Source organism: Mobula hypostoma, chromosome 13 (genome assembly GCF_963921235.1).
Source record: "Mobula hypostoma chromosome 13, sMobHyp1.1, whole genome shotgun sequence".
NCBI lineage: Eukaryota > Metazoa > Chordata > Chondrichthyes > Myliobatiformes > Myliobatidae > Mobula > Mobula hypostoma.
Window position 1 is genome coordinate 20,795,895 of NC_086109.1, and position 14,489 is coordinate 20,810,383.

The 14,489-nt window shown below is 40.9% G+C and overlaps 1 protein-coding gene across 1 annotated transcript in view; it reads left to right on the top strand.

Annotated features, from left to right (window-relative positions):
* Positions 1-14,489, top strand: part of capza1b (capping actin protein of muscle Z-line subunit alpha 1b) — a 62,655-nt gene that overhangs the window by 33,800 nt on the left and 14,366 nt on the right. Inside the window, exons 3-5 of the mRNA XM_063065410.1 lie at positions 2,537-2,588; positions 10,132-10,195; positions 11,668-11,874. Coding sequence (XP_062921480.1) covers positions 2,537-2,588; positions 10,132-10,195; positions 11,668-11,874 — 323 coding nt within the window. The remainder of the gene's footprint in view (positions 1-2,536; positions 2,589-10,131; positions 10,196-11,667; positions 11,875-14,489) is intronic.

Genomic DNA, 14,489 nt, shown 5'->3' on the forward strand with positions numbered 1-14,489 from the left:
CAATTCAGTGAAGGGCTTGTCCTGTCTTTTCTGGACCGACTCATTCACCTTTGGTCCCCACTGGACACACAGCTCGCATCTGTGGCTCCAAGTAGCTGTTTGCATGCGACAGCAGCCACGCTCCAGTACACCACTTTGACAGACAGGTTAGCCGGCGGACCTTGTATCCTGGTGAAATATGCCTGCCCTACCACGTGAAATCAGCTCTGGCGGACTGGGCGGATGAAGTGAACAGTGAGATCCAATGACCAAGAAGGCGGTTCTGCCATGCTTCATGGGGAGTGAAGGGCATGATATGGCACAGAAGAAATCATGATTATTCACTGCAGCCAAGGAAAACCCCAGTTTGTGATGACTACTCATACTATGGACCCGGACTATTGAGGCCAAGAGATTGGAACTGTCTCAGTGTAATGGCTTTTCCACTTTAAAAACTCTCCTGCATAGTTTTCACTGTCATCCTCAGGATGCAATAGACAACCAACATGCTGCCAAGTTCTTTTGAGTGACTGTAAATAAACAAAATTAGTGCAGACACCTAGTGTAGATAATGGACTCCCTTCATACAATGCTTTCAATCATTGCATCTTCTAAATCTTCTTTACCATTGTAACATTCAAGATGATTGTCGATACCTTCAAATTCTTCATAGTTCCTAACTTGTTGAAGTAGTAAAATAATTTCCTTTTCACTCTCAGCTGTTTCTGGCACCTCCAAGTCTGAATGCTTGAAAACGCAGTGTGCAAAATAATTCTAAATTGTCTTGCTTATTTCTCACCAACTAACAGTGACAAAAATGAACGCTTTTTGAACTCAACACATGCAACTACAGCTATTTTTTAAAACTGTTTGCTCTAAGTACGGTACAGTGTCTAACAGCCACACAAGTTCACGGGATTCATGCTAATTAGAAATTGTTCGATAATAGTTCCCTGTCCCAATTAAGCAGCATAGTGTTACAAATAACCCAACTATTTTCTAGATTAGTTTTTGTTCTTTAAGAGTTGTCCCAGTTAAGTGGCTGCCACTGATTAACCAATGGACCAATTAACCAGAATTCACTGCATATCTTTAGATGGCTTGGTATTAATTTTTGCCTGATTTCCCACTTGCGAATCACCTTGGGACATTTAATAGACAGGTGCTTTATGAAGACTTAATGATGTTAATAGAGCTGTCTTGCAAATTAATTGCATCACAATAAGCTTCATCTGGTTATTGTTTTGAGAGAAATATATTAAAGGCTTCCATTTATTATCAGAGAATGTATGCAGTATACAACCTGAAATTAGTCTTCGCAGCCATCCACGAAAAACAGAAAGACCCCAAAAGAATGAACGACAGAGAAACTGCTCGAACCCCCTCTCCATTCCAGCAAAAATCATCTGTGCCCACCATCCACCAAGCAAGCAATAGCAAAGCACCCAAATGATCTGCAGTCAACAAAAGCTATTGTTTACCTGACAGTTGAACATGCTACTGGCTGTCTCTCACTAACAAGGTAGAGAGAGGTCTCACCTATTTCACAGTGAAAGGGGTGACCAACAATAATCATTATGATGTTACAGTTTCTTCTGCGATTCTCTGACTTGAGAATTGACAGCCATCTCTCCCCACCATCGAGAAGATGAGAGTGAGAGGGAGTGCTCGCTCGAGTACAGAGACCTCCGCCTGCCGTATCCACTGCCACAAAATCCTGATGTTCCTTCTCCTGCGATTCCTCAGTTGGTGGCACCGGCCTGGAATCAGTTGCCCACAAGGTCGCGCGGGGCCGCACCCTGGAGGTGTGTCTTCCATGCCACACCTGGGGAATGCCGGGAAATGGCCGGTCGGTGAGCTCCAGGAACTGATCCGCCATGAAAAACTACAGTGTGAGTGATGTTGATGGAACCCCAACAACCGTGAAAAGAGAAAAAGAAACATTAAAAGAGGGGAATTTAAGCTGTTTACGCAGATGACCTCGAAGAGGCAGCCATTGGTGCCATCTAAACTCGACCCACTTGCATATGAGTATAAACTGAACACAAGTACATTTTCTTCCTTTGCATCTTATGTGTGCAAATTCTATCCTTTTTGACCAATAGTGACATATTTATCGTTAAGATATTGTGCTGGATTTAATGAATATTTAACTGACATTTTTATAGTCATCTTACTGCACTATTTGTGCCTTAATATCACTCTGAATTATGCAGTGCTAAATAATCAGTATTCTTAACTTTGGCGTACTGTGGGTTGTTCAGGTAGCAATGTTTAAGAATCTCAGAGTCAAAACTTGTAAATAGATCCATTCCCCCTTTTCCTTCAGATTTCCAACAGATTAGTTTGCAATGGCAACATCAGAGTCTGTTCCTGTTAGTTCAAAGCATCCTTGATACTTAAAACATACAAATTTATATTAGACACTTTTGTATTAACATGTATTGACTGTATTCATAATCTTAATTGTTACATTCAGCACTAACTATTTTGAGATTAAAATAATTTGGCTTAAATTACCAGTTATGGTTTGAAAAAAAATATTTTCAATTTTCAGATGTACGTGTGCTAATGAATAATGACAGCCTTCTCAAGGAAGCAACTGCAAAGTAAGTCTTAAGCTTTTTCATATTTTTCAGATGAAATGTTCGCATTGGCGTGTGGGATGGCACTGATATACTTGTTGCTCTTTTTTTTTTACGTGTCATTTGCAATATCTTTTATTTTTGGTGGTTGAATAGTTCATGTATATTGCCAATCTTCAGGTATTTCTACTGTCCAATGGTGGTGATTCCATTTATTTATTTTATTGGAGAACTTTATCACTAGTTGTTCAGATCAAAACATTTCCAAGGCAAGGTGATGGGCCAACTGTGCTTTAATTTGTGGGGCGTAGTATCAACATCATGAGGCACACCTTTGTTTTCCAGCTGGTAGAAGTATAGAGCTTAACTTGGCCTTACTGCCTCTTACACCAGTGGTGTTTAAGGCAGCACTGAAGCTTCTCCATTTCTGGTGGTGTTCAGTAGTTTGTGTCAGTAGTTTCCGCTAAGTTTTCACAACTGTCATTCATGCAAGTCCCGGGTGGAGACTCAGGAATACTATCACACTCAGATGTAGAAGGATTCTTCATTACTGTTTCCTTAACAGTTTTGTTTTTCTAGTCAGGGTTGTTAGCCCTGAGCTTAGTCTGTTTTCTACCTTTTGACCTGTTTGGCATGGAAGTGTTAAAGTTGAATCTGAGTAAAACTCGGGAGACCAGCTTCTCATCGTCACCACAGTTTATTGCGCACTCTCCTGCAGGAGTTTGAGACCCAATTGTCAAAGGGAAGGCACGTAAGCACTGCCACCTTCTGACAAATAGACTGACTTAGTCAGGTTACGGCCGTATATTTATACATAGTAAGCCCCAAACATTACTGTTGCAAGATGTTATTTGAATTGGTACGCCCACCAAGTCTGTTGGTGCAAAACTTAATTACATAGATAAGAGAGTCCACTAAATCAAGGTTTTAATTACAGATGGATGTACTGTCCTGTCCTTATCAGTTATTCCCTTTGCAAGGCCCTGACTTAATTACAGACAGATATTCATTCCTGTCCTTATCAGCGAGTCTTCCTCTCCTCCCTAATCAAACAAGGGTACAATGTATAATATATAACGTTACCAACCTCCCAATGTCTCTCTGCAAGCCAAAAAGAACTGATAATGAGCCTGTCCTAGCTAACCGCTGAAGACAGAGTTTACTTCAGTTCAAAAATTCCTATTCAGTCCCAATTATTCTTTTAGCCAGAGGTTCAAAATGATTTTTTTTATATATATCCTCAATTCCTCAGTAGACCCTACCAAGAGCCAAAGCTTACAACCCTAAATCCAGCACGCAAGCCTCCAAGCCCTATGATGTGGTCCTCTTGGAGGAGTATAGATAGTTGTGAATAAAAACCCTATTTAAGTTCTATGCTGTATGTACAATGGGCAGCTTTTTTATGTCAGGAGCTTCATTTTGCATTACTTTGATTTGGGGAAAGCTTTGTGTCTCAGTGGAAACCTTTGCAAATGAGGAGCTGGTTGCTCGTCACAATATTTCAATTCAAGTCTGCTTTTATGTAGGAGTCATTTCAGTTGATTGATTCAGGGTGTGCAATATAAATTAATCTCCAATTTTGAGTTGCATGCTTCCCTTGTTTGATGCATAACCAAGCAGAGAACTGGAGTTGGTTCCTGGGTTTAAAAAAAAATCTTGAATTTTTTTCAGAGCGGGGAGGAATAAAATTGAGCAATAGTAACTCCATCACAAGTTAAAGGATATAATCACAATGTAATGCTTTAACAGGTAGGCTTTATCATAAATATAGGCATGAGATTGCCAAGTGAGAAAAGTTGTTAGGAGGTATAGCAACATTTTCACTACATAACATTAGTTGCTCTGTCCCTTTTTTCTTTTAGCTCCACTTGTGTTCTTGTCATCTTTGCACCTCTTAAATGCCATTGCTTTTAAAAAAGCTCATTCTGAATTTTTGTAAAGAATTTAAGTCTAGGAGTAAGGACCAGTTGTAATATTTCAAGTTTGCTGGTGATGTGGAGCCAGGTAGCAGTGTTATGAGCAGGATGCAGGGAGACTTTAGAGTTAGGGTTCCCAACCTGGGGTCCACAAACCCCTCAGTTAATAGTAGGGGTCCCTGGCACGAGAATGGTTGGGAACCCGTGCATTGGAGCAATATAGATATATGAAATGAATGGCAGGTAAAATATCATCTGCTAAGAAATGTGGAGATGTCTAATTTGGTGGAAAAGGTAATAAAACAGGATATTTTTGGATCAGTATTGGGTTAATATCATCAGCAAATGTCTTGAAATTTTGTTAAATTTGTGGCAGCAGTACATGGAATAAATGATAAATATAGGGAAAAAAAAACCTGAATTACAGTTAGTATAAATATCTCTCTTTATATAAATCTAAATGTGTTATGTGTGTGTGCATGTGTGTATGTATGCGTGTGTGTGTCTATTAAGTAGTTAAGTTAAAATAAGTGCAAAAAAAAACAGAAATAAAAATGTAGTGAGGTAGTATTCATGGGTTCAATATCCATTTAGAAATTGGATGGCAGAGGGGAAGAAGCTGTTCCTGAATTGCTGAGTGTGTGCCTTCAAGCTTCTGTACCTCTTTCCTGATTAGCAATGAGAATAACAAGAGGTAGGAAAGTAGCAGTGTTCTGGGGAAGCAGTGCTGGTGAAGGGTCTCGGCCAGAAATGTCAACTATACTCTTTTCCATAAATGCTGCCTGGTCTGCTGAGTTCCTCCAGCATTTTGTGTGGTTGCTGAGTATTTGCCATGATCATATTGAGTGGTGGATCAAGCATAAGGAGCTGAATCATGTAATTCTGCTTTTATTTATTAGGTTCAAGAGTAGTAATGATTTGAATTAGATCCCCACAAAGGGTGGCTGCTCTTATAGGAGTTAGAGATGGGAAGAGGATAACAACAGTACTTTTTCCTTCAACTTTGGAGAATAGACTAAATAAGTGTCAAATACAAAATGGTTTGCACCCAGTAGGAATGTTGGTAAAAATTATAACTCAAAACATTCTTTGTGCCTTCATCCTTATCAGTGTTTGTGTTCAGACAATTGTTGTAACCAAGACTGCTCACAGATTTGCTGATCTCCTTTATCATTGTCATTCCTTGAATATCTGCATTGCTAACCCTGCTGTCAGTTTGTGTTTTTTAAAAGAAGGCAAGATTTGTACCTGAAATATGAAGAAATAATTCTGAGGAAAGTGTGGTTAAATTGTCTACTTTTTGCTTAACAAAGATAAACTTGATTGATGCCTCAACTTTTGTCAGAGCAGATTCCTCACTGATTATCCCAACAAGTTATATAATGAGGGATGTATAACCAGTGGCCACTGTGTATGTTCATTGTCCTCTGTTGTAGCCCATCCATTTCAAGGTCAGCGGCTCGAGCGGCTCTTCTGCCCACCATTGTTGTGATGTGTGGATTTGGAGTTACTGTCACCTTTAGATCAGCTTGAAGAAGTCTGCCCATACTCCTCTGGCCTCTCTCATTCACAAGACATTTCCACCCACAGAACTGCCACTCACTAGATGTTTCTTGTTCCTCACACCATCGTCTATAAACTGTTGTGCATGAAAATCCCAGGAGATCAGCAGTTTTTGAGAGACTCAAACCATGATGTGTGGCACCAACAATCATTTCCCAGTCAAAGTCACTAAGATCATGTTTCTTCCCCATTCTGATTTTGGTCTGAGCAACAGCTAAACCTCATGACCACGTCTGCATGCTTTTATGCATTGAGTGCTGCCACATGATTAGCTGATCAGATATAAGACCATGAGGTATAGGAGCAGAATTAGGCCATTTGGCCCATTGGGTCTGCTGCACCAATTCATCATGGCTGATCCATTTTCCCTCTCAACCCCAATCTCCTGCCACCTTTCCCTATCCCTTCACATCCTGACTAATCAAGAATCTATTAACTCTGCCTTAAATATACCCAGTGATTTGGCCTCCAGTGCCACATGTGGCAATAAATTCTGTAGAATCACCACCATCAGTTCCTTTTCATCTCCATTCTAAAAAGTCATCTCTCTATTCTGAGACTGTGTCCTCTGGTCCTAGACTTGCCCACCGTAGGAAACATCCTTTCTACGTCCACTCTTTTGAGGCCCTTCAACATTCAATGGGTTAATGAGGTCACCGCTCACTCTTCTGAATTCCAGTGAATACAGTCCCAGAGCCATCAAACGCTTTTCATATAACAAGCCTTTGAATCTCAGAATCAATTTTGTGAACCTCCTACGAACCCTCTCCAAGGTCAGCACATCCTTCCTTAAAAAGGGGGCCCAAAACTGCTCTCAATACTCTAAGTGAAGCCCCACCAGTGCTTTATATAGCCTCAATATTGCATTCTTGATTTTATATTCTAGTCCTCTTGAAATGAATGCTAACATTACATTTGCTTTCCTTACCTCTGACACAACCTGCAAATTAACCTTTAGGAAATCCTGCACAAAAACTTCAAGGTCCTACATCAATGAGCAAGTGTACAAGGGTAGCTAATAAAGTGGCCACTAAGTATGATATTAACCATTGTTGTTATCTCACCCAACCCCCATCCCCATCACAAACAGGCATTTGCGTTTTAGTAATCATTAGCTCCTCTGACCTTGAAGGGTTAGAGGAATGTTAATGTCTCTTAAGCACAGTGGCCCAGTTAACAGAGCTGCTGCCTCACAGCGCCAGAGGCCTGGGTTCAGTCCAGACCTCGGCACTGCTTGTTGGGGAGTCCACATGTTTCCGTAGCTGTGTGAGTTTCTCCTGAGGATCCAGTTTCCTTCTACAGCCTGAACCTGTGTGGATGGATAGGTTAATTGTTCACAGTAAATTGCTCTGATGTGCAGGTGAATGATAGAATCTGGGGACAGTTGATAAGACCATAGGATATAGGAGCAGAATTAGGCCATTCAGCCCGTCGAGTCTGCTCCGCCATTCCATCATGGCTGATCTTGGATCCGACTCAAGCCCATACACCTGCCTTCTCACCATATCCTTTAATGCCCTGACCGATCAGGAATCTATCGACTTCCACCTTAAATATCCCCCTGGACTTGGCCTCCACCGTAGTCTGTGGCAGAGCATTCCACAGATTCACTTCTCCCTGGCTAATAATATTCCTCCTTACCTCTGTACTAAAGGGTTGCCCCTCAACTTTTAGGCTCTGCCCTTTAGTTCTGGATGCCCCCACCATAGGAAACCTCCTCTCCACATCCACCCTATCTAGTCCTTTCAACATTTGGTAGGTTTCAATGAGATCCCCCTTGCATTCTTCTGAATTCTAGTGAGTACAGGCCCAAAGCTGCCAAACTTTCCTCATTCAATAACATCTTCATTCCCAGAATCATCCTCCTGAACCTCCTCTGGACTCTCTCCAATGACAACACATCCTTTCTGAGATATGGGGACCAAAACTGTTGACAATACTCCTGACTAGTGTCTTATAATGGCTCAGCATTATCTCATTGCTTTTATATTCTATTCCCCTTGAAATAAATGCTAACATTGCATTTGCCGCCTTTATCACAGATCCAACTATAAATTAACCTTCTAGGAGTCTTGCACGAAGACTCCCAAGTCCCTCTGCATCTCTGATGTTTGAACCTTCTCCCCATTTAGATGATAGTTCGCACTATTGTTTCTATAATACATTTCCCAACACTGTGTTTCATAGAACGTATGGAGAACAAGTTTAACGAATGATTAATTCCCAAGGAAGCAGTAGACGCTATCTCATTAAATATATTTAAGACACAACATAGATTTTTGCACAGTGGGTGAATTAACAGTTATAGGGAAATGCCAGGTAGGCGGAGTTGAGTCCAAGACCAGATCAGCCATGATCATATTAAATGGCAGAGCAGGCTTGATTGGCCAAATGGCCTACTCCTGATACTACTTGTGTTTCTTATTACTGTAAATGGGTGGTTTACTCCCACTGCAACTTATCTATCGCTACAATAGGTCAACGGCAGATGCAATCTCAATGGCTCTTCACATGGCTTTAGATCACCTGGACAATACAAACACCTATGTCAGGATGCTACTTGTTGACTATAGCTCAGTGTTTAACACCATCATTCCCACACTTCTGATTTATAAGCTGCAGAATCTGGGCCTCTGTAGCTCCCTGTGCAATTGGATCCTTGACTTCCTAACCAGAAGACCACAATCTGTGCATTTTGTGATATCTCCTCATTAGCAATCAACACTGGCACACCTCAGGTGTGTGCTTAGCGCACTATTCTTCTCCCTGTATGTTCATGACTGTGTGGCTAGTAATAGCAAATGCTGGCTATATATTTGCTGATGCTACAACCATTGTTGGTAGAATCTCAGATGGAGATGAGAGGGGGTACAGGAGCTAGATAAACTCGCTAGTTGAGTGGTGTCGTACCAACAGCCTTGCACTCAATGTCAGTAAGATGAGAGAGCTGATTGTGGACTTTGGGAAGGGTAAGACGAGGGTATGTGAATCAATCCTCATAGAGGGATCAGAAGTGGAGAGAGTGAGCAATCTCAGGTTCCTGGGTGTGAAGATCTCTGAGGATCGAACCTGGTCCCAACATATCGATGCAGCTATAAAGGCAAGACAGCGGCTATATTTCATTAGGAGTTTGAAGAGATTTGGTATGTCACCTAAAACATTCAAACATGTATATAGATGTATTGTGGAGAGCATTCTGACAGGCCGCATCACTGTCTGATATGTGGGGTGGGTGCGGGGAGAGGAGTGGGCTACTGCACAGGACCAAAAGATTAACAGAAAGTTGTAAAATTAGTCGGCTCCATCTTGGGTAATGGCCTCTGTAGTATCCAAGACATCTTTAAGCAGCGGTGCCTCAGAAAGGCGGTGTCCATCATTAAGACCCCCATCACCTAGGACATGCCCTCTTTTCATTGTTACCATTGGGAAGGAGGTACAGAAGCCTGAAGGGGCACACTCAGTGATTCAGGAACAGCTTCTTCCCATCCACCATACGATTCCTAAATGAACATTGAAACCACAAACTACTTTGCACTATTTTAATGTAACTATTTTAAACATATACTTACTGTAATTGATCTTTTTATATATTATTAGGTATTGCATTATACTGCTGCTGCTAAGTTAACAAATTTCAGGACACATGCTGGTGAATATAAACCTGACTGATTTTTGATCATCAGATTGGACTCAGTGGGCTGAAGGGCCTCTTTCTGTGCTGTATCTCTTTGTAGTTCAAAGAATAATCACTGTGAATGTTAGAAAATATCGATCAGCATTCTGCTTAAGATAGTTGTGCATCCAGGATAATTGTAATCAAAGTAAAAAGTAATGATGAAAGGCAGATTGTCATTGGCTAACTATTAGAGTGCCAACAACTTGGGTTCAATTCCACCACTACTGGTGAACAGTTTGTATATTCTCCCTGTGATCTTATGGGTTTCCTCCCACATTACAAAGACGTATGGGTTAGTAAGTTAATTGGTCACGTGGGTGTAATTGGGCAGTGCAGGCTTGTTGGACTGGAAGGGTCTGTTACTGTGCTGTATCTCTGAAATAAAAAAATAAACTGCCTTTTCTTCTCACAGTGCCTTTGCCCAGTATAACATGGACCAGTTCACTCCTCTGAAACTGGAAGGCTATGAGGAGCAGGTAACTTGATAACTGTTGGAGTGGGGCTGGGGGGCCGGGGAGGTAGGGGAGGATTGTAAAAAAAATAATTGCAAATAAATGGACAGTTTGCTTTGGTGGAGTAACTATGGTAGTAGAAGACAGTTGGTGTTGGTGAAACTGTACCCCAGGATAGGTGGTGCATCAAAAGTAATGACTAAGTATGTTGGCAATGTACCAGTTTCAATGAAATTCTGTGAATATCCAATCTATAGACAGAAGAGTGATAGTTATATGTTTATACATCAAGATCACAGAATGCTGGAAATGCTCAATAATATTGGTATCGTCTGTGGAACAAGAAATTATTAACATTTTAGGCACAGGCATTTTATCAGAACTGAGGGTATTTTCAAGTTACTTTTCAGTAAGAGAGAAGGTGTAGGAGGGTATGTTTTTTTTTAAAAAGAGGGAATATCTCTGGGCAAGTTCAAATTACTTAGTGGGAGCACTTACCAGTGCATTAAGCTACTTTGTCTGCAATGTATTGAAGATGGCGGGGCTGTGGGATGTTTCCAGTAGGCCACATTCCATGAGCAGAATAAAGGAAGAAATACCAACATTATGTCAGATAGAAATGCTCAGTTCTGAAACAGGTAGAAAGAGTGAACTGCCAAGATTTAGAGAATTTAATAGCTGTTTCAGAAGGTGCTGTGACCCTAGACATGATGTAGTATTGTTCCTCAAGCCTTCATTGGGTCTTGTATAATGGTGCAGATGGCCACAGACAGAAAGTTTGATTCAAGGGTTCAGTTTAATATCAGAGAATATGTACAGTATCAACCTGAAATTACTGTTCTCAGACATCCACAAAATAGAGAAAAAAAAACCAAAGAATGAATACCTGAAACGCCAGAACCCCAAAGCTTCTGTCCCCTCAAAAGAACACCATCTAACACCCAATGTGCAGAGGGGGAGAAGACACATCGTGCAACCAATAAAAGTAAGCAATAGCCTTCAGAACAAAAATGCACAGGCATGAAGTCTGGAGCAGGCATTGGATAAAGGATGGTGATGAAGAAAAGCTACTTTTCCCAGAGAGGAGTAAAAATGGAATTCTCTGTCCAGGGAAGCTGTGCAGACTGCCTCATTAAATATACTTAAGACACAGTTAGATTGATTTTTGCATCTCAGGAGAATTAGGGGATATTGGGAAAAGGCAGGTAGGTGGAACTGAGTTCACAGCCGGATCAGCCAATGTCGTTGAATGGCAGAGCAGACTTGATGTGCCAGATGGACGACTCCTCTTCCTATTTAATATATTCTGCTGTACTTTACACTATGCTAAAATATAGTGCCTTAGCAGAGCCATGGATATACATACTGATTGAAAATATGATTTTTAACAGGGATGGTATAAAGATAAGTTATTTATAATCCGTGTACGTAAATACAAATGCATCTATTTATTCTTAAACATTACAAGTATTAAAGTGTGGGATTTTGTATTATAGGTCCTGATTACAGAGCATGGCGATCTGGGTAATGGAAGATTTGCAGACCCAAAGAATCAAATCTCCTTCAAATATGATCACATGAGGAAAGAAAGCAGTGATATCCAGCCCATGGCAGGCGAGGCTGCAATGGAATCATGGCGGAGTGCCTGTGACACCGCTGTGCGCGCATACATGAAAAACCACTATCCCTGCGGCATCTGCACTGTTAAGTCCTTTTGAAAATTCAATGCAATTTGTGTGACTGAATTTTTGCTGGTGGTAACCACCAAGTGCAGAATTCACATCTGTTAATTAATACTTCATTGGATTTGTATATGCACGTGAGATGATAACTGGCTGTAGGGTTCCTACTATATGTTATTAACCTGCTGTGTATATGCATATGAACTGTGAGATTAAGGATGGGCTTGATCCATCAACTGAAAACAACGCATACAATATCAAAACTCGCGTTTAATATGCAGTTGAAATCCAGAGAATAAGGATAAAAGAAAGGACATCGAGTATAAAATACAGAGGCTGGAGCAAAAATAATCTTCTGAAGGAACTCATTGGGTCAAGCAACGTCTGTGGAGGAAAATGGATTGTTGATATTTCAGATTGTGACTCATCATCTGGACTGGAAGAATGGAGGGAGGGATAGCTTGTAGAAAGAGATTAGAATGAGGAGTAGAGCAAACTTTGAAACAAGTTGAGAACAGGTTGATTGGCAGATGGGTCAGATTGGGGAGAAGAAAAGGGTGGAGATAGCAACAGAGGCTGACAAGTGATAGCTAAAGACTATCACTAAGAAACTGGGTTATGGAATCTCATAAGAATGAAAGGTGAGGGAGAACCAAATAAGCGTGGCATAGTGGGCAGATGGAAGCGTTTTGGAGGAAGAGAGCCAGTGGGTGGACTGTGTAGGTGATGTGCAGAATCAGTAAGTGGGGGAGGAGAAAGAAAATGAAGGGCAGGGACTGACTTGTAAAGAAGAAGAGAAAGGGATAGAGAAGCAGATAATCTGAAAATGAAGAACTTGATGTTTATGCTGCCAGACTGCAGAGTACCCCGACAGAAAGTGAGATGCCATTCTGTTCAAATCTTTATACGTCCTCTCTAATAGAAACATAGAAACATAAAAAATAGGTGCAGGAGTAGGCCATTCGGCCCTTCGAGCCTGCACCGCCATTCAATATGATCATGGCTGATCATCCAACTCAGAACCCTATACCTGCCTTCTCTCCATACCCCCTGATCCCTTTAGCCACAAGGGCCATATCTAACTCCCTTTTAAATATAGCCAATGATCTGACCTCAATTGTTTCCTGTGGCAGAGAATTCCACAGATTCACCACTCTCTGTGTGAAGAAGTTTTTCCTCATCTCAGTCCTAAAAGGCTTCCCCTTTATCCTTAAACTGTGACCCCTCGTTCTGGACTTCCCCAACATCGGGAACAATCTTCCTGCATCTAGCCTGTCCAATCCCTTTAGAATTTTATACGTTTCAATAAGATCCCCCCTCAATCTTTCAGTCCAGCTAATAGATCTCAACCCAAGATGCTAGCTCTCCATTTCCTAACACAGATGTGTACCCACTGAATTCCTCCAGCAGTTTTGTTTTTTTAAATCAAGGCTATCTTGGGGCAACTTTTGCAGTCAGTTAGGACATTGATAGTTACTTTCATTAGGATGTCAAATGCCATTTAAACTTGGGAGTTGGAAATTAGAGATAATGATTAAATCAGGATTTGCAAAAGGAGATGGGTGAGGAATGGGCCCTTGATTTAAAAAAAAAAGGATATTTGCATTAATAAAATATTTAACAAGGATGACATTTATATGGCTCACGGCAAACATCACAAACTAAATCACATGAAGGAAACTGGTTAAACCACTGTGCTGGTTCTACGAAAGTGCTGTGTAGTGCCACTCAGCCCTGTTCTTCCTCGTTAACTTCCATTTTCCAACAGAAAGTCACTGGAGGACCTGTTTCCAATCTATCACTGTTTTATGGGCTGTTTATTGCTCAAGACAATCAGTTGACTTTGTCCGCAAGCATCAGATGAGAGAGGAACACGTGGTCAGAGTGTTCAAAGAGAGAACTGGTTGTGGTTTTTAGACTATGGGGGAATCCAGACTTACGAAAATCAAGAAAGTGTAGTTGAGGTCAAATTCAGAACTATACCTATCAAATAGTTTGGCTGGTTCAGGGGGCCTTTCAGCTAGCATGCTCGTGTTTATTATATTTCAGAACAGGTAATTCTGGAGGGGGGGGAATCACTGTAACACCTGTACACTGAAGCCGGTGTCACTGTTGTTTTATCAGCTATTTACCTGTTGATCCACTCTTTGGTTCAGATGTATTTGTATACAACACAGATAATGTCAAAATGGAGCATCTATAAATTAATATCTCCTCCCTTCCTCCTAAATGAACTTTGCTTGTCCAACCTTAGCTTGTTTCTTTATGCCCAAGTTATTCAGATCCCTCTCTCCTATTTCTGCATGGTAAAGCACTGCTTGAATGTGTTCAGACGTGATACTGGGATAGCTTTATCTCCTTTCCTGTTCTTCCACTGTAATAGCAAGCTGCAAATATGTGGGAGTATTATGCATTGGTGAGATTAGTATCTGTAAGAAAAATCAGGTTTCATTATGTTCACATACATCATAAAACATCATTCTTTTTCCCCTACAGGTACTGGCATGTTCTGATATATGTTTATGGAAAAAGTGTCTTTCCATTCTGCCACTGCACAATTTTAGAACAATGATAAATAAAGACACAAAATATAGTTTGCTTTCCTGAACAAGTGGAAGCTAATTAAATGCCTAGTA